The following is a 26,961-nucleotide window of genomic DNA, read 5'->3' on the forward strand; positions in this document are numbered from 1 at the left end:
GCAGAATCGTCATTACTCCCTTTCGCTCAGGTGTAACAGTTGTCACATGCGGCTTCAGCTTCTCTCATAGATATGACGACCATGAACAGCCTTTGGGGGTGGAGGGAGAGTGGCTGATTAGGATGCTTCTGCTGAATCTTCATTTTGGAAAATGAAGTGCTATTGGCTCCTAGGTGCTTTTCTCTCTACAAAGAGACGTAGCAGAGGCTCAGCACCACCCCTGCAAGAACAGAAGGTCCTGGAGTTCACCCTGGGAGGATGGTACAGAGGAAGAGAGCCAGACTGAGGTCTAACAGACCTGAGCACGCCAGGCTAAGTCACGTTCAAGCAGGGTCCCACTGACTGGGGAGAAATGAAGATTGAGAGATTTAAGTAATATGGCCAAGGTCACTTTGAAAGTTAATAATGGAGTTGGGACCAAACCTGAGTCCTTCCTGAATTCAAGCTCATTCCTCCTGTGTCCCAGCTAATGTGCATGTGAAATTAGTATGATGTCACCACAGAGTACTAGCAAAATGAAAAATGAAGCTACGCTACACTGCATTTATGTGTGCAGCAGAGGGGTTTTCTAAATCACTGTGTGCCATTTGTTTTTTTTTGTACGAAAAGGTAGCTCAATCCTATGATTTCTGAGAAGTAAATGCTCAGGCTCCCATTTGAAGCTTTAGAAGCTGGGGCTGCCCATCCCACAACACTCACCTTTACTAGCTCAGATTACACGGCAACCGGCAACCGGGGAAGATTGTTCCCTGGCGAGCCCTGCTTTTGTTGACTAGCAGGGCAGGCCAAGGCTGGAGACAGCTTGTCCCAGAGGGGAGGACAGCACCTCTACCACTCAATGCATAAAGGCAAGCAGCCAGACCTGCCAGGCCTTGGTGGACAATGAAGCCAGAGACTCACGGCATCCTTGCACCAAGGAGAGGTCACAATAGGATCTGCACATCTCTATAGCACCTATCACCATAGTAACTACAGAAAAATAGAAGATCTGGTTTCAAGAATTTAAAAGCATGTTCTCCATGTGCTGAGTGTTTAAAATCTATTCAGTCCTGGCGCGCCTGGGTGGCTCAGCTGGTTAAGCATTCAACTCCTGGTTTCAGCTCAGGTTGTGATCTCATGGGTCCTGGGATAGAGCCCCGCGTTGAGCTCCGCCCTCAACGGGGAGTCTGCTTGGAGATTCTCTCCCTCTGCCCCTCCCCCGCCTCATAAATAAATAAATCTTTAAAAAAAATCTATTCAGTCCCATCTTTGTCTACTAAAAATATATGACTACATGGGAACAGTAGTGCAATGGATAGGAAGTATGTCAACATAAACTTCATGTAAGATTAGGAACTCCACGGGCCAAGGTATTGGTCAATCTTACAAGGTAGTTCCTGTATCTCACACTGGACCTGTAAGGGATCTTAACATGTTCCCACAGGCCTACAGATTAGGTATTATTCCCAGGCTTTTTCACAATGACTGCCTAGATTCTGACAGCAGGGGGAAGCAATGCGTGAGTGGAGTGGGGGTAAGGAAACAAGCCCAGACTCAGAATTGGTAACTCCAAGAGGCTGGCTCCATCCTACACAAGCTTCGTCTATGGCAGCAAGGGACCAGCAACAGCAGCTATTGGGACTTTCTCAGAGTAAGGAGTTCAGCTTTCCCAGTGAGGCCTACCTCCACTGGTAGAGGGGTCAGTGGCACAGAGCAGTCTAATAGCAAGCACATGCATACAAGTCCTTTCTGCACAGCACAGGGCTGATATGCTGATGTGGCACAGGAGAAGGCGAGGCAATAGCTGCACTGCATGATCTCTAGAGATGACCTATGGCAGGCACCCAACAAATGTGACTTGAACTGAGCTCAGCCAAGAAAGAATCTACCAGCCACACAGGCCAAAAGGAAGAGCAGGGAAGTAGTTAAGGCCCAGGCTCTAGTCAGGCACAACTGAGAACAAAGCCTGGTTCTGTCACACACCAGCTGGGTGGCCTTGGACCGGCTACTTAACTTCTCAGAGTCTCAATTTCTTCACCTGTAAGGATAGTAGTAACAACTCTGCAAGGTAGATAAGAGAATTTAATAAGATAGATTACTTGTAGAACTGCAACAAGTTGTATAACGTTAACAAACTGAAGAAAGTGTCCCTTAAAGTTGAAAGTTAATGAATGTTCTCATATACTTTTACTATGATTATTATTATTTTTAGATTTTATTTATTTTGTCAGAGAGAGAGCAAGCAAGCACACAAGCAGGGGGAGTGGCAGGCAGGGGGAGTGGCAGGCAGAGGGAGAAGCAGGCTCCAGGGAGCTCAATGTGGGCTTGATCCCAGGACACCTGAGTAGAAGGCAGACGCTTAACTGACAGAGCCTCCCAGGCAACCCCCCATATGCTTCTAGACAAGAAATGGAAATACCCCTGTCTCAGTGAAAACCCTTATAGACAACATCAAATCTGTACTGGGGTCACACACTTTGAGTTGAAGGCTCATTGTGAAGAACCTCTGTTTTCATTCTGATAACACTAAATACCAAGAAAAGGAAGAGAAAAATCTTGTAATTTCTAGCAAAATAAATTTTGCAAAGGATCTAAAGAAGATGATCACCTAAGTTCAAACTCTTTCAGGGACACTCTGGACATGAGTTAGATGAAAGTCCCCTTCATGCTATGGAGGGTCAGGATGGAGGACAGGGCATGTTGTTTTCTTTCTTTACAATAGCTCATCACTATAAATAAAGGTTTAGGTAGCTGAAAAATTTACTTGCCTCTGTGATAAATCTGATTTGTACTTGTATCTCATGACATTCAATCCCCCACCCCAATGGCTGTCAGCTGGGGACCATCTTGACACACATCCACCCCCACAGGTTATCTGGCAATGTCTGGAGACATGTTTGGTTGTCACAACTGGGGGGTGACCATTCGACTGGTATCTAGTGGGTAGAGGCCAGGGATGATGCTCAACACCCTGCAATGCACAGAAAGCACAAACACAACAAGCGTGCGTGCGTGCACTCACACACCCACCACCACCACAAACCATTATCCAGCCCAAAATGTCAATAGCATCAAGGTTGAGAAACCCTGCTTGAATCTCAGAAGCAGCACTCAGATCATTCAAGAAAGGATATGCATCTAATACTCTTCTTATCCCTTCATCAGCTTACAGAGAAAAGATGAGATTTTGGCACTATGCTTTACACTGTCACACCTTTATCAAATATCCTTTACAGAGATGTCTGGGGAAACTGAATTTCCACCAGAAAACAGAAGAGGCTGTTACTCGATGGGGCAACTAGGCACTGTCCACAGATAACAATGAAAGGGGTCACAGTACCTTCCTGGGAATAGGACTGATTTGTATTTGGATCACTAGGAGACAAAACCCTTAAAGCTTCATGCTCAGTAACGAAACCAGGTACAGGTGAAGCCCCTTACAGTACTGACTTCTTTGTGGAATGGAACAAAATACTGGAAGAAATCTAATAATCGTTTATAGTCTGGTGCGTGACTGACAAGCAGGCTAAGAATCAGGAGAACTAAGTTCTATTACCAGGACCGCACTGGCTAGCTATATTATAGGACTTTCCGAGAATTCCAACATCCTCATTTATAAAAGGAGAGGCAGGCACCTGGGTGGCTCAGTCGGTTAAACAGGTTAAACATCTGCCTTCAGCTCAGGTCATGATCCTGGGGTCCTGGGATCGAGCTCCACATGGAACTCCCTGCTCACTGGGGAGCGTACTTCTCCCTCTCCTTCTGCCCCTCCCCTCTGTCCGTGCTCTCAAATAAATACAATTTAAAAATAAATAAAAAGAGAGGCATTCCTTAGTAAGCTGCAGGGAGAATGGTATTTAACATGAGGAAGAGCAGGAAAAACTGTGGGTTTCCCCCAACTGTTTCAGCCAGAGCAGCTCCCCTATTCCTTGCTACTTACTCTTCCTTCAAAAATGGGGTTGTGCTACTTCTAAAAATAATGTATAGAAAACAATGAGCTTGATGATCTTGGAGGCCTGATATGATATTAAGAGTTATCTAAGCAAGCCTTTTATGATCTATTATAGCACCTGTATCCCATTACAGTATTTAGGTATTTACATTCCAGATTATTGCTCATTTGTCTTTTTCTCCTACTGCCCAATGCAGGGCACCCAATCAGGGTTTGCTGAGTCAATGAATGATTTCCAGAATTTGAGGTATTCTCAAAATTAAGGTATTCTCAAAAAGCAGTTAAAAATGAATCCCAGAGAGGCACCTGGCTGGCTCAGTTGGTAGAGCATGTGACTCTTGATCTCAGGGTCGTGAGTTCCAACCCCACGTTGGGTGTGGAGCCTACGCCGCCCGCCCCCCCCGCCCCCCCACCCCCCCCCCGCCAAAAAAAAAAAAAAAATCCCAGCAATAAGAAAAATGGCTGGCTAGTGAGTAAGCATTTTTACTGCAGAAATTTCTACTGATGGGGGTGAGGGATGAGACTGGCCATGTCGGAGAACCAAGCCTGTGATGCTTTGTGCTTGACTAACAGTTTCATATTTGAAGGAGAAATCTTGCATTGCATTGGTTTTAAACTGGCTTTCTTACGTGCCACATATAGAGCTACTGAGAAACACACCTTTTAGATTTTGTTTTAAGGACTGTGAAAGCCTGATTTGAAGCAGAACACTGCCTTATGGCATCCTCCCCCTCCCCCGCCCCACCCCTTTCTTTTTAAAGAAATGGATTGGCAAAATTTTAACAGTCAAGGTAACAAACGCTTGCCAGCACTCCTCCACCCCACGCAAACACAAACCACTCGACACTTCCTCATGTCTACCACTATAAAAACCTTTACTCCTCCAGCTGGCTTTAGAGAGAAGGGATACACAGCAGCATTTTCATGTTTGATACTCTAGGGAAGGGGTCAACCCAAAGAAGGCAAATACAGCTGCAGAACCTCCTAACAAGCCCACATCCTGGCTCTGAGCACATTTTGGAGGAAATACATCAAGGAATAACGTTACCATTATTGCGAAGGGAAAAAGCAAAAATCCTACAGTGATCACAAGTTATTGAAAGAAAACAGAAACAATAGTTTGCTACTGGAAAACTGAATTAACTTCCTTTTCCATGAGGCAGCCCCCACAAACTAAATGAATTAAAGATACACGAAGTGGGTGCCTATAATCCCCAAAAGTTCCCAAGAACTGGTCAAACATCATTGTCTCTATTAATCATTATCAAGAAAAAATTCAAATAGCCCAGAACATCTACTGTTGCCTAAGGACATGATTAGGCAATAATGAACAACTTTAGGGAAAAAGAAGGTACACAAGATGGGGAGGGCAAATATTCAACAGCTTATAGGCCAAGAAAGGCAGGGGACCGTGTGCTCCAGGACTCTGTGAAGTATCTCAACCCTTTTAAAAAAAAAAAAAAAAAGATTTTATTTTTATTCATTTGAGAGAGAGAGAGAGAGAGAGAGAGCGCACGCACATGAGCAGGAAAGAGGGGCAGAGAGGGAGGGAGGGAGAGAATCCCAAGCTGACTCTGCACTGAGTGCAGAGCTGCATGCAGGGCTCAGGCCCACAACCCTGAGACCATGACCAGAGCTGAAACCAAGAGTCAGACGCTCAACCAACTGAGCCACCCTGGTGTCCCTCAACCCTTTTCCTAAACCAAACCTTACACAAAAGGCCAATACATAAAGCAAACACAGTGAGTGGAGCATCCACAGTTAAAGTGGTGGCAGGGGGCACATGGTTAGCTCAGTCAGTAGAGCATAGTGACTCTTGATTCTCAGGGTCTTGAGTTCAAGACCCACAGTGGGTGTAAAGCTTAATTTAAAAAATAAATAGAAAACAAAGTCAGGCCAGGTACTCAAGAGCTCAGCTCCTCCAGCATCCTTAGGAACTCTGAGCTCAGCCTAGTTTGCTAGCTGCGGTCTAGGGAAGTTAGGTCATTTGCTTTGAAACAGATGGCTTCCATTTCCTGCTGCATCTGCTAAGTGACGGTGGTTCTAGGACAGTCTCTTAGGCTAGTGTGTCCAAGCAACAGAAAGAAACTGGTCCTGGATTAGCCACTGTTCCTGGACCTGCCCAGGGCTTTCTGGCTGCTGCTCCAGGGCTCCCTATACTCTTTCATACCTTGTTTCCAATAGTCCAGCCGCTTCTTGAAGACATTCCAAAAAGCCTGTGGTTTCTGTGTCTTCAATTCACCCCAGCCCCAACACTTTTACTTAGCTGTAATTCTGTATCCACTATACTTAATTTTAAGGTCCCTGAAGGCAGACCTGGAGCTTCAACCACACTAGTAAGGGAGGTTGCGTTAGCTGCCCTGTTCCTGGAAACCAGATTAGACCATGACTTTTGTGGGAACGCACTGTCCTTTGCATAAGCACTCATGCATGTCCCATGACAGCCTTAGGTGAAAGGCTGTTTGTTTACAAAGGAATTCTATGGTTTCTGTCTCTAATCTTCCATCCAAATACTTTGTCATCTGAAGACAGAAACTGAGAGACCTGTACTTCTGAAGATGGGTAGGAAGGGTACTTGCCAGAAGAGAATAAACATTAACCTTTTTTTGGTTGCAAATCCTTTGGAGAATCAGATGATAGCTGTAGACTCTCTCCAGGACAACTACATATAAAAAATGTTGCCAATGACATTCCAGAGCAACCACAGGCCCCTAAAGTCTACCCACAGACCCAGAATTCAGGTTAAGAATCCCCATTCCAGCAGAGTCTCTCTCTGAGAGACATTCTCATTGTAATATGTTTTCAGTGAGACCCTGAATACCGATTAAAGAAGGCCTCCCCCTTTCTTTGGCTGCCTTCTTTTCTCTTACTATTCACCTAACCCCAAGGGGTTCAGTTCAAGTTCTTCAGTCTTTTCTGTTTCTCAGCTCTTCACTTTCCTGACCTCCCAGAATACTGTGTCGGAACGACAATCATAAACCTTACAAAGCAATTTTACTCTTTCAAGTTTCCCCAAGGTTACAGCCAACTCCATATGAACAAGGACTATGCTGGGTTTGTTGTTGTTTTGCACGCCCCCTCAGTGCCAATACTCTGCACACCAAGAGGCAATACATACTACCCAACCGGCAGAGAGCACTGCTACTTTGCCCTTCTACCTTTAGGCATTTGCACTTAAACGTTAACTTTAACTGGACAATATGCCCTAAATAAGCCAAATGCAAAGGCAAGAAAGAATAACCTACGGCAGCTAGTCACTCCACTTTTCTCCTTTTGGGTCCCCTAGTATGATTTTGCAAACACCAAGAGCAAGACAAATATGACACTTAATACACACACTTGGAAATTCTGCTGAAGCTGTCAAAAAAAAAAAAGTGTCTGTGGTACAGGAATGGAGTCTTCTCGAAGTTATTTTCTGGGGATACCTGGATGGCTCAGTCACTGGAGCATACAACCCTTGGTCTCAGGGTTGTAAGTCCATTTTTTTTCCCTAAAGAATTTATTAAGAAAGAGCGTGTGCACACAAGCAGGGGGAGCGGCAGGCAGAGCAGGCAGAGGGAGAAGCAGGCTCCCCTCTGTGCAAGGAGCCGGCCGCTGGACTCGATCCCAGGACCCCAGGATCATAACCTGAACTGAAGGCAAGACGCTTAACCGACAGCTACCCAGGCATCCCTCGGGGTTGTAAGTTTCAGCTCCCCGTTGGGTGTCGAAATTACTTAAAAAATTAAAAAATCTAAAAAAACTAAAAAGTTATTTTCTAATTAGTGGGATACCTGCTATTACTAAACAAAGAGAAAGCCTGACTCTCCCCTGCCTTTCTGTAGAAAACCAAGGGAGTGAAGGTCAACACTTCACTACATCTGCCTTCAAACACTACGTAGACTCCTTTCCCAAACCACACACAGTTTTGCTCACTAATTCTTTCCCTTCACCTGCCTGCCGTCCTCCAGATTGCCCTGGAAATAATTCCACGTGACAACAGTTCCTCTGCAGCAGTGTGTAATGGTCTTGCCAGAGAGAAGAGCAGATCCAGTAACTAAGGAAGAAGATGGCTACACTCGGGCACGTGACATGCCACAGCATCATCAACAAGCATTTATAATGCTCATGGGCTCTATGACTACAAAGAGGCTTAAGACCCTGCTTTGGACTTTAAGCACCTTTCAATCAAGACAGAGATAGAAAAATAAAAAAGATAAACAACACAACAAGGTGTACCACAGTATAAATATTAATTGTACAGTACAGGCAACAGTGCTAAAGATTGAGCCTTATGTTTCACATTTTCCAGGACAGTTCTAATTCAAATCAAATATCCTGTCCCACCAATTCCTTTAGTACACCTGTATGCTCAGACTATGGGTCTCGGTGTTTGGCATAAAACATGACCATCATAGCAACTGATGAGGAAGGCCAATCAACTAGATTAGCTAAAAGCATGATGGCAGATTGTTTAAATCACTCTAGTGCCTTCCCACAGCCCTCAGGTAATTGTGGTGTTGAACACAAAACAAAACAGTGAAACCTGAGTTTTCTGAGACTAAGTGAGCTCATCAGGAGAAAGGCAGGAAGCTGGGAGTATTCAGAAAAAGTCAGAAAGGCAGGGTGCAAGACAACTATCTCAGTTATGCCATTCTTCTTCAAAGCCCTTTTAAAGTTACTGAGAACTATGGTAATAATTAGGCCTACGATGTTCCTGGGAAAGAAACAAATCCATTTGTGTGGCAAAAATTAATTTTTCCCCCTAAGCAGAGAGAAGAGACCATCTACTTGCTTGGCCTCTGGAGTACAAGCTGACAGAAGTCATTGCCCTGCAACAATTACCCCTTTCTTTCCTCTTCTGCTGTCCACTACCTCACGTACCCTACTCACTCACTTCTCTACCCTCTTGCCAGTCCACTTCCACTTTGGTCCAGCCTGTACTTTAGACAGGGGGCCCTAAACAAGAATCACACGGGAAATCTTAAAAACACAGATTCCCTGGCCCAATCCCAAACTTACCCAAATAGAAAAGTTTGAAAACCCCTGTCTTAGATCACCATTCAAGGCACTAAAGGTATTTTAAGGTGCTAACCTTAACCTCATTAAGGATTAACCCCATTTTTCAGATACAGAAACTGCAGCTCAAAGGGCTTACATGTTTTTCTTACGGTCAAAAATATACCATCACAATTTCCTTTTTTGGGAGAAACAAACCATTTATTTTTCACTCTAATATTTTATAATATTTTATATTTTATAATATTTTATATTTTATAATATTTTATATTATTTTGTTTTATATTTTATAAATGAGTATGTATTTAGATACATACAAAGACAAGTAAAACAAAACTTCCTACTGTTGAACAGCTGTGAGTGAAAAAAAAAGGTTACAAATTGACTAAGCTTAATCTTGTACTTAATTCAATCACTTATTTTAAGTAAACTATGCCCAACATGGGCCTGGAACTCATGACCGACCCCCCCCAAGATCAAGAGTTGCATGCTCTACCATCTGACCCAAACAGGCGCTTCAACAATTAAATCACTTTGGGGGCACCTGGGTAGCACAGTCGTTAGGCGTCTGCCTTTGGCTAAGGGCGTGATCCCGGCGTTCCGGGATCAAGTCCCATATCGGGTTCCTCTGCTGGGAGCCTGCTTCTTCCTCTCCCACTCCCCCTGCTTGTGTTCCCTCTCTCGCTGGCTGTCTATCTCTGTCAAATAAATAAATTTTAAAAATCTTAAAAAAAAATTAAATCACTTTGAATTACAAACAAAAAGTCAGTCTATCTGAAGACTTTCACTGAGTGAGATATTCAAGCACACATTTGAAGAAAGAACCATCCTCAGCATCCCTCAACACTGAACAGCAAGAATACACGCACTGACGTAATCCCTATTCCATAAATGGACTCGTCAGCCCTTGGATTACTATTACAGTATTTGCTTAAAGAAATCTATCACACAGAGAAATGAATGTTTGCTAAAAGACTTTAAAAATTACATCAAAGCAATAGAAAAATTGTTCACATAAGAGCCTTATGAATTTAATTGCTGTTTTGAAATGCCTAGTTAAGAGTTCAGAATACTGCCTTGTGAGGTCTGAATATAAATGTGCTGATATGACGACCCAGAAAGACTTCCTGGCTCCATTTCAGTCCACCATGACCGCAATTTAGATATAGTTCTTTGATGGGCTGTTTGTAAATGGATTCCTTTTACAATAGCTATACATCTTTAAATTATCTGTAGTGAGCTCCAATAATCAGTGTTATTCTTAAATGGAAAGACAATGGTCATTCAGAAAAGATTTCTTGAAATATATATATACGTAACTGCATATTCATAAGTATATGTAACGTTGCTAAACAAGACCATCAGTTACGGGCTGCTGTGTCAAATTTATTAGAATTTAAAAACGAGGGGCGCCTGGGTAGCGCAGTCGTTAAAGCGTCTGCCTTCCGCTCAGGGCGTGATCCCGGCGTTCCGGGATCGAGTCCCACATCGGGCTCCTCTGCTGGGAGCCTGCTTCTTCCTCTCTCACTCGCCTGCTCTGTACCCTCTCTCGCTGGCTGTCTCTCTGTCACATAAATAAATAAAAAAATCTTAAAAAAAAAAAAAAAAAGAATTTAAAAACGAAATTTCTGAGGGGCGCAGCTGCCTTCAGTAGTTGGCTTTAAAATGTGTAATAAAACGGGAGATAATATCTTCTGGTAAATAAACGGAGTCAATGTAGAGAAGTAAACCATACAGTGAACAATATTACAGATAACCTGAGTGGTCACCAGAGTAAAATATCTTCCAGTATTTAAAAAAAAGTAAAAACCTCGGTATAAACAGTTACAGTAACTGTTCCAATTAAAGATTCCCCCCCTTGGGGCGCCTGGATAGCTCAGATGGTTAAGCATCTGCCTTCTACTCGGGTCATGATCTCCGGGTCCTTGGATGGAGCCCCATCAGGCTCTCTGCTCGGCAGGGAGCCAGCTTCTCCCTCTCCTTCTGTTGTCCCCCTTTCTTGTGCTCTCGCTGTCAGATAAATAAATAAAATCTTAAAAAAAAAAAAAAAAAGATTCTCCCTCCTACTTTTCTCTGTCCTTCGTTGTCCCTCCCTCCCAAGAATTAATGCAAAATAATCCTCCCCAAGAATTAACTACAAAAATATCCTGAGAAATCATTCAAATTACAAAAGAGTTTTCATCTTATGTTTGTGCACAAACCTAACAGATATAATAAATTTAGTTAAAAAGCACATAACCCTCATTGTGTTGAACACAAAAGATGTAATCCAGAACTCTAAATTCTCTCACTGATTACTGTAAGAAAAAAAGATTATATTAAACGTCTACTTATAACTTTTCAGTTAACTGTGGCCAAGAACACACCAGGAGGTAACTTAAAGCTCAAATTTTTCATCTTTTTTTTCCCCCCAAGGAGCTAACGAGCTGAATTCTCAACTTTACAATAAATGCACAATTCCAATTTTTTAAAAAGATTTTAAGGTCCCTGGGTGGCTCAGTCAGTTAAGAGTCTGCCTTCGGCTCGGGTCATGATCCCAGGGTCCTGGGATTGAGCCCCTACATCGGGTTCCCTGGGCAGAGGGGAGTCCCTCTCCTGCTGCTGCTCCCCCTCCTTATGCTCTCACTTGTGCTCTATCTCAAATAAATAAAAACTTAAAAAAAAAAAAAAAAAGACTTTATTTGAGAGAGTGTGGGGGGAGGGGAAGAGGGAGAAGAAGACCGGGCTGAGCAGGGAGCTGGACATGAGGCTCAATCCCAGGACCCCGGGATCATGACCTGAACTGAAGGTAGACACTTAACCAACTGAGCCATCCAGCTAACCCCACAAATCCAATTTTCAAAATATCTTTCTCCTGAAGGAGTGATATTCTACTTTTTGATGCAATACTGATGCAGAGTTCAACTGCCCTATGAAGAGAGTCAGCTATTAAAAGAAAACCAAAAAAAAAATCAAGGTACCTCAAAGGCCCCAGCTGTCCAATTTTGCATTTCACCAAACTCAGTAAGGGGTGAGCTAAAGGCAATGAATACTTTCTGTAACTCATTTTCTCATTTGGCATTGTCATTTCTAGAGTAGCTCTTACTCCTGACTCTGGTGACTCACAGCATCTCAACTTATTGGCCCAAGCAAAAGAAAGAAGCAAATCAAATCAGACAATAAGAGAACCATAAATTTTCCTCCTCACATCCCCAGTTAGATGGGGTTACTCAGTGAGTCTTTCCAAGGCCCCCCTAACTCCCACACTCTCACCAGTGTTTTGGCTTAGGTCCTGTATTTAAAAGTTTTTTCCAGTTCTTGCACCAAGTAAACTTGTAAATGCCCAAGTGAGCTGTGAGCTTCTGGTAAGCTTGTAAGCTTGGAAAAAAAGAAAAGAAAAACCTAAAGAATAAAACACATATTACTAATGTGTATCCTTAACCCACTCCTTGCAAAAAGAAAAACTAAAATTGTTAAATATGAGAGTTAAAATTTTAATCAGAACACACTAGCTAACGTCATACCAGAAATTCAAATACACAAAACCAGTAAGCTTCTGTTTCCTTCTACTTGGAAGACAGTTTACCGGGAAAGGGATGAGAGTTAAACGACATAATCCATTTCCAGTCTCTACCACACCGTTTAGGAAAGATCATCGGATCTATAGGCAGATGACTAGGATCAAAATCGTGGCTTCTTCTCTGTTGTGGGATGCAGGTGAAGTCACTTAACTCATCATTAATTCCATTTTATAAGTGGAAAAACCTATCAATTCCCAGGCTTTTGGAAGGGGCTGACACTGTAGAGTGCAGACCATTATACGGTGGTGGTGTTTCCCCCCCCCCCCCAATCACCTGCCGCCTTGTCTGGTTCATGAATATGAACTGCCACAGGCCACAACAAGCGGTTCATCAGAATCCACCTCAATAGCATGACACAGGCAGGCCTTGTGCAAAGACTGTGCAAGGCGCTCCTGGCAACCACGGGCAATTAATACACCTACAGCAGCGCGCCAACGAAGTGACTGGTAAACTCCCCGCCCGGACTAACCGGCCGCCCCGGGCGTCGGTCCCTCCCGACCGGTCTGCGCCCCGGCGGCCGCGGGTCACTCATGAAGTCATGACAGTGACTCAAAGCGCCCTTCCGACTGAGGTGAGTCAGGAGGAAGCGCAGAGCCAGCACCAGCCGCCACGCGGGGCTCGGACCTCGGACGCCCGGGGACAGCCGGGGGTCCCGGCGGTGGTCCCGGCAGGCTCACGGCGGTCGGAGGCTGCAACCCCCTCCGGGAACGCCAGGATGGCACGCGGCGCCCCCGGGGTCACCTCGCCCCGCGCACTCGTGACGCCGCAAGGGGCTGGGCCCAATGGGGCCCAACGCGGACCGGCCGCTCGCGCCTGGCCCGTCCGCCCAGGCGGCGCGTAGAAAGTGGGGACCCTCCGCCGCTCGGCCCCCTCGCCGCTCGGCCCGTTTCCGACAGCCCCCTGCCCCGGCCCGCCGGGTCTTCCTCAGGCCGGCGCTGGGGCCGCAGCGTCAGCCGCCGGCCTGGTCCAGCTCCCGAAGGCCCGAGCCGGCGGGAGTCGCCGAGAAGCCCAGAGGAGGGCCGCGGAAAGCGCGAGCCACTCACCGGCCTCGGGTCCGCTCGGCCGTCTGTCCGTCGCCGCGTCCGCGAGTCCGTCAGCAACTCCCTGAAGTGCCGCGGCCGCCGCAGCGGAGCGGACGGCGCGGGGGCGGCCCGACGTGCGCACGCAGCGGGGGGCGGGACCTGCGGAGAACACGCCCCTGCGGCGGGTACGCCGCATCTCCCGCTGGGCCCAGGGCGCCGGGGCAGTCGGGGTGCTCCCGAAAGAGCAGGTTAACAAGAGCGAGTGTTAATGAGGGTGCCTCGGGGCTATGCGCTCTCCGGGCCCCATATCACCGCCTGTCCAGGCTCCTCTTGCGCTTGGCTCCACCTGCCCTTTCTTTTCCAGCCGCACTGGCTTCCCGTCATTTCCTTACCCTTCAAGCTGGCTGCAGGTTTAATGACCGGTACTGTCCGGTGTTGACAAAGGTGTGCGGAACGTGCGGTGTTCGTGGGAGTTAGGGGGAAGCGGAGACAATTTGCGAGATCTGTTAGAATTAAGAATGGGCCTTCTCTTTGCTCAATTCCACTTCTCGGTAGCTATCGTAGAGCAACGCGTGCAAGAACCCAAAGAGACAACAAGCAAGGAAGGTCACTGCAACACATAAGGGGATGCGTACGTCATTTGGGTGAAAATCTTGAAACAACCTAAACGTCCATTAAAGGAGGATGGGGTGGGGGTTGACAGGGACACATTTATTCAACGGAGTTCTGCTTCCGTTAAAAAAGGAAGGGCAGACACCACCTTAGGGAGGATGTTAAGCAGAAGGGAAAAGCAAGATGTAGAAAAATACAAAAATACATTTGACAGTGCCTAAGTTTAACCTAAAAAATACTGAACTCTAATGTGTATGTGAAGTGTTTAAGGGTGAAAGGCACTGATGTTTGCCATTTACTTGAAACATATCAAAAAATAAGATAGTCGATGGATAATAGGTGTCTAATAAATATAGCAAAATGTTAACATTTTAGAGAATTTAGGTGGTAAGTATATATATGGGTGTTCACTACATATAGTTATTTCAAATTTTCTATATGTCTACAAATTTTCACAATAAAATCTGGGGAAAAATATATTCAGTATGATCCCTTTTATTTTTTTTAACTACAAAATGTTCTTTCCACATGTTCATGTTTAGATATCTAAATGCAGGCAAAGGCCAAGAAGGTTTACACACAAGAATGTCAGAGGGAGGTCAAGGGTCACTTGTGCTTTATTTGTACCATTTAAAGTTTTTTATGAGATGCATAAATGCATTATACATTACTTGGCTATCAAAACCAAATCTAAAAAAAGAATGGATCTTTAAAAATAATAATTGGAAGTACACACTGTACTGCCCCTGCCCCAATCACATACACACAAAATTGAATTAAATCCAGTGGCACTGATTGAAGGGGGATTGCTTTGAGGGTTCAGATGAGATAATGGGGGGGTGCCTGGCTTGAATTCCTGGTTTGAGCCCCACATTGGGCTTAGAGATTACATAAATAAATTTCAAATGAGATAATGTGGAGCTTAGATTTGCTCAGAGACGGTTGTCCACCTCCCCCCCGCCCCCGTTATCATTACTAGCACATGTCACTGGGCTCAGTGAACTGGCAAGAGTTTTGCAGGAAGTCTTCGTCAGATATAAAGTCCAACAGGAAGTGCAGAGTCACAGCTGAGCACGCCAGTCAGTAGCCAAATCTTTCTCCTCAGGCCTCAGGGGACCATTGTGTTGTGGACTGGGTGGGGCTTCAAGAGACAATACCTTTACCCAGGCTGTCAATAATACCTACCCACTTCCAGACAGACCCCAGGCACCAGCACCACTGATCAGAAACCCAGGAGCAGAGATGCCATTCTCTGCCACTCGTTGCCTGCACTGATTTCCAAGTGGTCGGTTCAGCAAGGCCAAAAGGCAGGGGAGATCCCGGTGTCCCATTTTGGCCCTAAGATGCTACTCAATTAAACTTGGGCACCAGGGCTGGCTTCCTGGGCTTGTAACCCCAGTCCCACTCTGAGAAGGCCTCCACGCTTGGTTTAATGCTCTGCTGTTACTTTCTTGAAATTCTCTATAATTTTTGAACAAGGAGCTCTGCATTTTCATTTTGCACCAGGCCTTGCAAATTCTGCAGCTGGTCCTGCTACATGCCTTCTTGTTTAGATTTATTTCCTTAAAGTGGAGACCTTGGAACATTGGGTTTTATGCTTTATCCTTATGTAACTGAAGAAAAGCTTCATCTTTTATCACAGTAATATGCACTTGGGTTCCATTTAGTAGGTATTTACTGAGTTCCTAGTAAGTACAGGATATGGTGCCCGAAGGAAGAGGTAGAGACAAACATGACATAAGCCAGCTCTCAGGAAGCCTTCCTACTATCGTAGCCAATTTTACCAGTGAGATAGAGATGGGAATAGAATAGGAGTAGTTAGCCTAGCTTAGGGGTCAGGGAGGGCTTCCTGGAGGAGATTATGGGTATGTGGAATCTCAAGGAATAAGTAATAATTAGCCCTATCTAACGTGGTGAGCCCCACCCAGGCAAACTTTACAGTCTCAGCATAGAGGCGTAACATAACAGGATGTGGAGGAGGCTGCAAAAGATTTATGCAAGACGAACACATAGATGAAATCTTCATTTATAAATACCAACACGAGTAAACATAGTATGTATTAAAATAAATACACGCATTTCATAATAAAGACCAGTATTTTACATAAATAAAATACACATTACCCTGTAAGTTATCTCCACCACTAGATTCGGGAAAACATCACCAGTTTTAGTTAGGGTTCCCGGGAACTCATTGAGACAACCGGTCAATCAGCAAATATTTATTGAGCGCCTACGTGCCATGCGCTGTGCTAAGTGCTGGAAATTCAGCAGTGAATGCAGAGATGTGCCTGCTGTTACGAAGCTGACCTTCCCGGATGGTCAATACACATTCTGAATTGAGTGAGTGAATGAAAGGAAAAAAATTTTTCTTACCCAGTAATAAGTTTTCAGGAGAGGCGTGACAGGGCCATTTTTGAGTTTTAGCTGAACACAAAGAAATCTCACTTTTTCTGCTAAAAAATAACTCAAATCCGTGCAACTAGGAGCAGCCTCAAAGGTGAGTCAGGCTTGCAAGAACTCAGAGCCTGGGGGGTTGAGAGTCCCAGATGATATATAAGTATCTTTAGGTGACACCCCGTATCTGCAAGTTCAGATGTTCATGCAAGATAAAGCCGTGTGTTTTGTTTCTGCTTTTGTTTTTGCATCCTCAGGTCTCACCGCCAGCCTCCCGCAAAACCGCTCCGCAGGTGCACTTCGAGAAGCCCCGGAGGTCCGTCTATATCCGGTTTCCGCCAGCCGAGGAGGCTGCGCCGCGCGGACGCTTGTCCAGGCCCGCGCGAGCCGGGACGAACCATCTGTGCCCGTCGAGGGGGGAGGCGGGTCAGCTCCGCGCGGAGTGAGGGCCTGGACACTGAGAGTCCCGAGGCAGCACGGCTGGGGTTCCTTCTCGCAGGACGGCCGGGAAGGGATGGCTTTGCCAGGGCGGGGCTGGAACTGCGGGCGGGGTCGGCCTTTCCGCAGGTTCCACACCTCCCCCCCCCCATTCCGGCAGTGGACTCGGCTGCAAGGTCTGGGGGCCCAAAGTTCCCGCTCAACCATTTCCCACCAGGGCTGCGTCGTGGAGGTCTCGGCTGCCGGGTGCACCGCGCGGGAGGTGGAAGACGGAGACCCGGACAGGGTCGCGGTGTCTGGAGCCCTTTGCGTCTACGCGGTGCGTGCGCGGAGTAGTCTCAGGAGGAACGCGTGTCCCCATCGCCGATCCCCCTCGTCCCACGGCGCCTAGGCCTCTGGGACCCCACTTGCCGCACCAGCCCGCATGGCAGACAAGAAACTGGTGGTGGTGTTTGGAGCCACAGGTGAGCGAGCGCGAGCCCAGCCCCCGGAGCCTGGGAGGAGTTCCCAGGGTGGGTGAGCGGGTCCTGGAGGGAGGGTCTTGCGTCTCGGACCCCTGACCCGGCGGGGGGTGGGGACAGGACCTGGGCATACATTCCCTTTCACGTTTTAAAAAATTAATTACTTTAACTTTTTCGAATAAGCATGTGCACATAGTACCAAAACGAAATTTCCCTCCCACCTCCGTCCTGGCAACCCCATCCATCACGGTCCTCGTTTCCAGAGTATCCTACCAGACAGGTTAGAGATACACAATTATTTTTTTAAATGGTAAAGTGTCTTATTTTGCTCCCATCTGTTTTTTTTTTCTTTCCTGTATGTTTTTAAAAACATATAACACCTTAAGATATAAAGCACGTACCATACAATTCACCCATTTAAAGTGTGCAGTTCGCTGATATCTAGTATATTCCTGAGCTCTGTGGCCATCACCACAGTCCGTTTCAGAACATTTCATCACTCCCAAAGGAAACCTCATACCCACTAGCATTTCTCCTGACTTTCCCCGGCCCCTGGCAGCCATCAGTCTATTTTCTGTCTGTAGATTTGCCCATTCTGAACTTTTCCTGTAAATGAAATCATACAGATGTGGCCTTTTGTGTCTGCCTTCTTTCACTTGGCTTGTTTTTTGAGGTTCATCCACTTTGGGGCTTGGGGGGATTTTTGGAGTTTGGAGTGGGGAGGAGGAGCAGAGGGAGAGAGAGAATTTTTTTTTTTTTAAAGATTTTATTTATTTATTTGACAGAGATAGAGACAGCCAGCGAGAGCAGGGGGAGTGGGAGAGGAAGAAGCAGGCTCATAGAGGAGGAGCCTGACGTGGGGCTCGATCCTGGAACGCCGGGATCACGCCCTGAGCCGAAGGCAGACGCTTTAACCGCTGTGCCACCCAGGCACCCCAGGAGAGAGAGAATCTTAAGCAGGCTTCATGCCCCGTGTGACCCTGAGATCATTACCTGATGTGAAATCAAGAGTCGGATGCTTTTTTTTTTTTAAGATTTTATTTATTTATTTGACAGAGATAGAGACAGCCAGCAAGAGAGAGTGGGAGAGGAAGAAGCAGGCTCGTAGAGGAGGAGCCTGATGTGGGGCTCGATCCCATAACGCGGGGATCACGCCCTTAGCCAAAGGCAGACGCTTAACCGCTGTGCCACCCAGGCACCCCAAGAGTCGGATGCTTAATCCACCCAACCATCCAGGCACCCCAAGGTTCACCCACTTTGTAGCATGTGTCAGTACCCCACTCCTTTTTATAGCTGAATAATATTCCATTTCATGGGTAGACCATGTTGTGTTGAGCCATTCATCCATTGATGGACATTTGATTTGTTTCCACCTTTTGGCTATTGTGAATAATGCTGTGAACATTCATGTACAAGTTTTCGTGTAGAGACGTTTTTAATTTAGGGGGTACATGCTTAGACTGGAATTACTGGATCATATGGTAAGTCTGTGTTTAGCCCTTTGAGAAACCACCAGACTGTTTTTCAAAGCGACTGCACCATTTTACATTCCCACCAGTACTGTGTGAGGTTAGTTGTAGTTCTGCAACTTATCTTTTCCACTCCAGGAGAGTGTTCACCCGTCCAGGTCATACATACAGATTTGCCACATTCTTTTTTATCACTTTTGCATGGATCGGTTACTTATTTAACCAGAATCCCTTTTTTATTTTTTAGATTTTATTTATTTGAGAGAGAGCATGAGCAGGAGGGAAGGGTACAGGAAGAAGCAGACTCCCCGCTGAGCAGGGAGCCCAACTCTTTAACAGATTCTTACCCAAGGACACGTCATTTGTCTACAAATTTCCACTATTGCAAATAGTGCTGCATCCAATTTTCTCATACATATATTTATGGATGATTTTTATTTTATTCCTTTTGATGATTTTACTTTTTGTCATTTTCTCATTTTTAAAGTCTATTTTTTTTTAAGTAATCTCTACACCCAAAGTGGGGCTCAGAGACACGACCCCGCGATCAAGAGTTGCATGCTCTTTTGACTGAGTGAGTCTGGCACCTCTCAGTCTTTAAAAAAAAAAGAAGAAGATGATGTAGGTGATACTGTATTTCTTAAGCTAAGGGGTGGGTACATGGGTGTTGGCATCCTTTTGTGTATGCACTAAATATTGTAATACATTTTACTTATTTATTTTGTACAAGTAAAGTCTATTCCCAACTCGGGGCTTGAACTCATGACCCTGAGGTTGCATGTTCTGCCTCCCAAGCAGCCAGCTGCCCCATAATACATTTTAAACATTTTTTTTTTTTAAGATTTTCTTTATTCATTTATCAGAGAGAGAGAGAGACCACAAGCAGGGGGAGCTGCAGGCAGAGGGAGAGGGAGAAGCAGGCTCCCTGCTGAGCAAGGAGCCCGACGGAGGGCTCGATCCCAGGACCCCGGGATCATGACCTGAGCCACCCAGGCGTCCCACATTTTAAACATTTGTTAAAAGGTGTGATGCCTGCTAAAACATGGAGGAACTTTGAAAACAGTATGCTAAGTTAAAGAAGCCAGACACAGCAGACTGTATACCGTATGATTCCATTTGTGTGAAACGTCCAGAAGAGGCAGAGGGATAGAGACAAAGTAGATGAGTGGTTGCCAGAGCTGAGAGGAAGTGAGTGCTGCTGGGTTTTGTTTGGGGGCGGGGGAATGAAATGTTCTAAAATTGACTGTGATGATGGTTGCATGCTCTAAATATGCAGAAAAACCACTCTACTGTACGCTTTATGTATTTATTTAACCTGAAGCCGTGAGTTTTTCCGGGGAAATTCAAGGCAAGTATGATGCGTGCACAGTGGGAGACGTCTCAGCTGCCCAGTGTAAGTATTTGTTTACTATGGGTAAAATCAACCCACTAGTATATGGATTTTCCAAAATACTTTTTAAATAAATATACACCATGTACCCTTTAAAAGATGAGTGAATGCTGTCTCAGTAGAGCTGTTATTTTTTAAATGGTGTAAGGCATTCAATGAGGATCACAGGTGAAAAGTGTCTGGGTGTCTGGCTGGTGTGGAGCGTTCCCTTTGGGGCTTCCCCTTAGCAGGACGCCCAGGCAGGTCCCACTCTGCAGGTCTTTCTGTCTCTTCACAGGTGCTCAGGGAGGCTCAGTGGCCCGGACGCTCCTGGAAGATGGGACATTCAGGGTTCGAGTGGTGACGCGGGACCCTGGGCAGAAGGCAGCAAAGGAGCTGAGGCTGCAGGGTGCAGAGGTGGTACAGGGAGACCAGGATGACGAGGCCAGCATGGAGCTGGCCCTGATTGGGGCCCATGCTGCCTTCATTGTGACCAACTACTGGGAAAACCGAAGCCAGGAGCAGGAGGTCAAGCAGGTGAGGGCAGGTGGGAGGATGTGGGAAGGCTGGCCTAGGAGCAGGGCGAGGGGCTGACTCTGCCTGTGACCACCGTCCACTGCAGGCCTTTTCCCTCCTCTTCCATGCAGTCCTCCTGGACTTTAATAAGCATGAGAGGCAGATGCTTTCCTCTTCCGGTGACTTGTGTTTAGATGTCATTCAGGCACCATAGTTTGCCCTTTCAAAGTGTATAGTTCAGTATATATTCTCAAAGTTGTGTGGCCATCACCATCACCTAATTCCAGAACATTTCATCACCCCCCCCAAAAAAAACACGTACCTATTAGCAGTCACTCCCAGTTCCCACCTCCCCCAGCCCCAGGCAACTGATAATCTGTCATCCAGTAACTTTTTACACTTTCTAAAAAACCAACTCTGTTGACCCATCATTTTCTCATAATAGGATGCACACATTTTAACTGTACTGTTGGATAAAATTTGAATATAAATATACCCACATATTACCAATCTAATCAGAACACATTTCCATCAACCCAGAAAGTCCCCATGTCTCCTTTCACGTGTTGTATGTTTCTGTTTATTCTGTTTTCCACCCACATTCTCTCCAGTTAGTTGGTTATTGAGCCCAGGCGGCAGGGGGAGGGATAAGAGACAGAGAACGTGAGACGTGGCCATCATTGTGTCCCACTGAAGATGGGGACAGTTGCACAAAGCCTTTCACACACAGGGCACTCAGGGATCTGTGGAATGTGGTGGCAGAGGAGAGACCCTGGTTGACTGTCCAGCACGTTAGCTTTCAGCCCTGCGTCGTCCACAACCAGCTGGAGCTTTGCTTGGACCTTCCCTGCCCTGGGCTTTGTTAGAAAAAAGGGCCTTCGTAAAATAAAGGGAGGTTGGAATGGACCGCTAGTCTCTAGACATGTTTTTAGCCTTGACATTTTCTTTGAATACATCTTAAGTGGAAGCCCATCCCACAGAGTGGAGAGGACAGCTCTTCTGGTGGATGGAGATCTTGGCTCATTATCCTTACAGCCTGTGTTCACGTCCCGAGGCTGCCATTACAAGCTGAGTGGCTTAAAACAACAGGAACTGACTCTCTCCCGTCTGGGGGCCAGAAGTCCAAAGTGAAGGCGCCTTCAGAGGGAGGCTCTAAGGGCGACTCCACTCCTTGCCTCTTCCAGCTGGTGCTCCTCGTGGCCACAACACCCCAGTCTCTGCCCAGCTGCCTCTCCTCGTGGCCACATCACCCCAGTCTCTGCCCAACTGGCTCTCCTCGTGGCCACATCACCCCAGTCTCTGCCTTCATGTGGCCTTCTCTCCATGTCTCCTCTTCAGTCTCTCATAGGGACCTTTGTCCACAGATTGAGGGCCCACCGGGGATGATCTCAAGTTCCTTAATTATATCTGCAGATTTCTTTTCCCTAATAAGGTCACATTCAGAGGTTCTGGGGGTTAGGATGTGCACATATCTTTTTGGAGGCCACTGTTCAACCCCCTACACATCCTTATGTGGCAGGTGGTATGGCTCCCCGTTTAACAGCTGCCAGGTTAGGTCCCTGGTCCAGGATCTTGAGGCTAGTGCATTGCACAGCAGGTGTGGCCCCTGAGTAGCGTGTGTACTTCATCCCTGAGCTGTACCACCTCCCTAGTGGACTGCTGGGGCCCTTCACGGAGGATGGCTTTGTATGGAGCAGGCAGAGGGGGGAGAGCTCCATGCAGCGCTCTCCCAAACAGCAGACCTACCCCCACCTGTCACAGTGCACATGGGTGGGCCACAGTTGAGCATATGGGGAAGTGCAACCCCCCGGGTGATCTCGAGAAGTGACACTAGGACAGAAGGCTCACAGTGGTGTGTGAGAGGGCGTGGTACCACGTGTGAGCATCATTCCAGAAGAGGGGCCCTTATCAGAGGATGAAGTGGTGTCAGCCTCTTAGCATCAGGCACAGTGGCAACAGGAGTGGGAGAGCCTGGGCTGTGATTACACATCCTCCCTCTCAGCTTTGTGGTTTCCCCTTTCCTGCTTACAGGGAAAGCTGCTGGCCGATCTGGCCAAGCGCCTGGGCCTTCACTACGTGGTCTACAGTGGCCTGGAGAACATCAAGAAGCTGACGGCCGGGAGACTGGCAGCGGGCCACTTTGATGGCAAAGGGGAGGTGGAGGAATATTTCCGGGACATCGGAGTTCCCATGACCAGCGTGCGGCTCTCCTGCTATTTTGAGAACCTCCTCTCCTACTTCCTGCCTCAGAAAGCCCCTGACGGAAAGAGCTACTTGCTGAGTGAGTGCCCTTCTTCCTTCCCGAGCGTCTGCTCTCCCCAAGGGGAGCTGCGGGTGTTGTAGAAAACGGGCTTGTCCTCAGATGGTTCCGGGTCCCAGCCCAGGTTCTCGCATAGCCTGTGACTTAGAACAGAGCATGTAACCTTGCTGGGCCTCTGCTTCCTGCTCTGTGAAATGGGCATCACTGACTTTTGCAGGGGCGATGAGAAAACCTGCCAGGAGGCAGTGAGGCAATGCTTTGTCTGTTATAGAGATGAGTGCATTGTTACTTCTCCTGCGGGGGTAAGGAGAGGATCTGGAGGATCAGGTCCAGCGGTAGGTGTCGCAGAGGAGGAAAGCACGTTCCTCTCAAGCTGTAAATGGGCTGCAGGGAACCTTAGGCAGCTTGTATCCTGTGGGTGGCCGCGGTCCTCAGCTGGCCACCCCTCCCCCTGTGCACGAACAGCAGGGACAGTGAGCCGTCTGGGCCTCTGTTGGCACACTGGCATCGCCCTTTATAGTTTGCAGAGCTGCTCGGGGATACCTCTTGTGTTCCGTGTCTAGCTGAGCTCTGTCCCCACAAGGTCCCCGGGTGACCTGAATGGGCAGCGGCTGTAGCCCTTGTCATGGGTGAGGAATGCAGCAGGACCCAAGTGATACTGCTCTGCCTCCCCTGCCACGTGCTGCTCTGGGCCAGGCCCTGGCCTCAGCACTCTGGCCTTCCTGTTAGTGTAGTTGGCTTTCCACATCAGGAATTCCAGATACGACAAAGTACAGTGGGGCCGGCGCCTCGGGAGCAGCCCCTTCATTTCCTTTCCGTTCGTGTCTCAGCCCCGAGAGGGTGGGCAGGTCCAGCGTTCCCTCCACTCTGTAAATGGAGCAACCAGGGCTCAGGGCGTAAACAGGTGCCAAGGTGGCAGAGATCGGATCGCATCGTTTCCTGACTGAACCTCACTGCTGCTTGTCCACCACACACACCAGGGGTGCTGACCTGTGCACGTGTCCTGGCGATGGGCTGGCGGGAACATGTGCCAGCACACCCCTCCTCCCTCCTCTCCCAGGCTTGCCCATGGGTGATGTGCCCATGGATGGCTTATCTGTAACCGACCTGGGTCCCGTGGTGCTCAGCCTGCTGAAGATGCCAGAAGAGTACGTCGGTCGGAACATTGGGCTCAGTACCTGCAAGCACACAGCAGAAGAGTACGCCGCCCTGCTCTCCAAGCACACCGGGAAAACCGTGCGCAATGCCAAGGTAGGCTCCTGGGGCCCGGGCCTGGGATGGGTACCGTCCCAGCTCCCACCAGGGGGCTCTGCCAGCCCCGTTCTGGTCATTCTAACCCCCGTGGGGGCTTTATGGGCGGTAGGGAAGCAGCATTTAGGGCTGCCCCATGACCCCGGGCAGGGTAAATCTGAATTCATCACTATGAACGTTTGTCATGCTGTGCTTGGGGGCCAAGTGTGGCTGCTGAGAGAAATTTCTGGCTTAGGCAGTTGACCAAGAGGCAAGGAAGGTTTCCAGAAAGAGGGGACACGAGGGTCCAAGACAAGAGTGAACACACAGGGGTGCTGGGCTTTTCTGGGGTGTGACTTGAGGGAGGGAAGGGAAAGGAGACCAGAGAGATGGGCCCCATCCCTGTCTCCTCTTGGCCTGGCTAGGTGGGCAGGAGGCCCTCTGGCCCCTTCTCTCCCCGCTGACCCTCTGTCTTCCTGTTCAGACCCCTGGGTGCCTTGTTTCTTATTGGTTCTTCCCATTATGGTAGTGAGAGTGACTTATCAAAGAAAATCTGGGAAACTCCCAAGTCATTGAAAGACAAAAACTACCCACAGAGCTCCCAGACCCAAGCAGAGCAATGATGGGGAGGCTGTGGCAGGGTGTGTTTCAGGTGGGTCAGACCCCCCCAGACTCAGATCCTGCTCCCAGCCCTTAACACCCACCTGTGACCTTAGAGGCACAGTCCCAGACCCTCTCTGCCTCAGTATCTTCATCTATACAATGGGTGTATGAATAGTATCTCCTTCCCTGGTGGTTAGGATTGAATGGAGTAATCAATGTAAGTGCTTCCTTAGTGCCAGGAGGTGCTCTAGAAAACATGCCCTAAATGGCCGCGCATACATCTAAACAAAGAAAGGTCTGAGGCAGCTGTGGAGGATTTCAGGAGCTGAGGAGTGTAGACTCAGTTTGGTCAGGAAAGGGGAACAGCTTTGGTTTCTGAGCAAGAAAGTGATGTTTGCAGAATTCTGGTTTGGAAAGGGCTGAGAAGTTTCCATCTCACGATCTCAAAAGAACAAGATTTATGACTTTTTTTTTAAAGGTTTTATTTATTTGTTTGACAGAGAGACAGCCAGCGAGAGAGGGAACACAAGCAGGGGGAGTGGGAGAGGAAGAAGCAGGTTCCCAGTGGAGCAGGGAGCCCGATGGGATCATGACCTGAGCTGAAGGCAGACGCCCCTATATTTTTTTTTAAGTAATCTCTACATCCACTGTGGGGCTCAAACTCGACCCTAACATCAAGGGTGGCACACTCTTCTGACTGAACCAGCCAGGTGCCCCTTGAAAGAATAGGATTTAAGTTGACTTAAAACGGTTTTTGAGGGGCGCCTGGGTGGCGCAGTCGTTAAGCGTCTGCCTTCGGCTCAGGGCGTGATCCCAGTGCTCTGGGATCGAGCCCCACATCGGGCTCCTCCGCTGGGAGCCTGCTTCTTCCTCTCCCACTCCTGCTTGTGTTCCCTCTCTCGCTGGCTGTCTCTGTCAAATAAATAAATAAAACCTTAAAAAAAAAAATCAGTGGTTTTTGAACTTTAATCTTTTTAGAAGGGTTTTCGGATGAACTTATTGGAAAGGACTTGGGTTGGGACTGGGTTGCCCACAGCTGGGGTGCCAGAGATGCTGACAGACCCAGTAGACTCCCCTCTGTTTCTAGACGACCCCAGAGGACTACGAGAAGTATGGCTTCCCTGGCGCCCGGGACCTGGCCAACATGTTCCGTTTCTATGTCCTGAAACCTGACCGAGACATCGAACTGACCCTGAAGCTCAACCCCAAGGCCAGGACGCTGGACCAGTGGCTGGAGCAGCACAAAGGAGACTTTGCTGGGCTCTGACCCTGCCACCTCTCAGCCCCGTCGGGGGGACGGGAGGTACAGTCACAGTGATCCCTTCTTGTGTTACAAAAAAAAATTATTTTTTAAATAAAGGCCATTGTTCTCACAGATGGGTTCCAAAAGAAGAGGGCTTTGTTTCAGGGGCTGGGGTTGGGGTGCCAGCTGCTGGGGCATGAAAATTCCAACAGGAAGCACCAAGTGGCAGGAACCCAGCGCCCCTCCCCTGCAGGGGGCTAGAGGGTTGAAGACACAGAACATAAATGCAGTTGTAGTTTCGTCCAGCAGGTGGGAGACAGCACTGTGACCACAGCCCAGAGAAGCGGCTCTGACCGCTGCTTCAACTACATTGGACCGTGTAGAGTCCCAAGGCGCAGAGGGGATTCCCCACGTCAGCCACAAGCGGTGCCTGTTGACAACGAGACACACGCAGCCTTCATCTCCAGAGAGCTGGTGAGGCCAGCTGCATGTTCATTCTTGGAGCTTGAAGGCGTCACCCTCTGGGTGGGGGGGCTTTCCCCATCTGCAGCAGCCCTAAGATGTGGGTGATCTTCAGCACAGGCTGGGCAGAACATCTGAAGGGCAGTGGCAGACTGCGGAGCAGAGGTCGCCATAACTGCACACTGCTGAAAACAGGTGACACGTTGCTTATAGCAAAGGCTGGAGGCAAAGCCAAGGAAGTGACAGTGTGAACTTGCTGGTGGTGTGCACACCGGCTTGGGAAGGTGGGGCTGGTTTGACTTCTCCCACTCACTTTAGAGAAGAGGAAGGTCAACGCCCAGAGAACACAAAGGTCCTGTGCCTGAAGTCCACGGCAGGCTTGTTTTTCCT

The 26,961-nt window shown here is 47.7% G+C and overlaps 2 protein-coding genes across 7 annotated transcripts in view; one reads left to right on the top strand and one right to left on the bottom strand.

Moving 5' to 3' along the window:
• HMOX2 (heme oxygenase 2) overlaps positions 1 to 16,791 on the bottom strand; it is a 31,202-nt gene extending 14,411 nt beyond the window's left edge. The window contains exons 1-2 of one of the 5 annotated variants that reach the window (XM_045784814.2): positions 13,533 to 13,641; positions 12,182 to 12,286 (exon numbers count right to left, since the gene is read on the bottom strand). The gene's annotated coding sequence lies outside the window, so the exon portion shown is untranslated. Of the gene's footprint in view, positions 1 to 1,962; positions 1,985 to 12,181; positions 12,287 to 13,532; positions 13,672 to 16,499 lie in introns of those variants that run through there. The other 4 variants (XM_045784816.2, XM_045784813.2, XM_087870909.1 and 1 more) reach the window with 4 other exon arrangements.
• Positions 16,792 to 17,239: 448 nt separating this feature from the next.
• NMRAL1 (NmrA like redox sensor 1) lies at positions 17,240 to 26,241 on the top strand. 2 transcript variants are annotated; one of them, XM_045784817.2, is made up of 5 exons: positions 17,240 to 17,422; positions 20,556 to 20,794; positions 22,805 to 23,054; positions 24,094 to 24,284; positions 25,954 to 26,241. In XM_045784817.2, exons 1-5 carry the CDS (start codon positions 17,383 to 17,385, stop codon positions 26,131 to 26,133), a joined length of 900 nt encoding a protein of 299 aa, XP_045640773.2. In that variant the 5' UTR covers positions 17,240 to 17,382; the 3' UTR covers positions 26,134 to 26,241. The 2 variants fall into 2 exon arrangements, with proteins under 2 accessions (XP_045640773.2, XP_045640774.1); XM_045784818.2 differs by having other exon boundaries at positions 25,936 to 26,071.
• The last annotated feature ends 720 nt before the right edge of the window (positions 26,242 to 26,961 follow it).

This window comes from Ursus americanus, chromosome 2, assembly GCF_024610735.1.
Source record: "Ursus americanus isolate L20-20 chromosome 2, mUrsAme1.1.p, whole genome shotgun sequence".
In the NCBI taxonomy this organism is placed as follows: domain Eukaryota; kingdom Metazoa; phylum Chordata; class Mammalia; order Carnivora; family Ursidae; genus Ursus; species Ursus americanus.

Bases quoted from the DNA above. Each gene is read 5' to 3' on its own strand.
- NMRAL1 (XM_045784817.2), top strand. From the start codon at position 17,383: ATGGCAGACAAGAAACTGGTGGTGGTGTTTGGAGCCACAG. The intron at 20,795-22,804 runs GTGAGGGCAGGT...TCCTGCTTACAG, and splicing joins AGGAGCAGGAGGTCAAGCAG to GGAAAGCTGCTGGCCGATCT. The intron at 23,055-24,093 runs GTGAGTGCCCTT...CTCCTCTCCCAG, and splicing joins CGGAAAGAGCTACTTGCTGA to GCTTGCCCATGGGTGATGTG.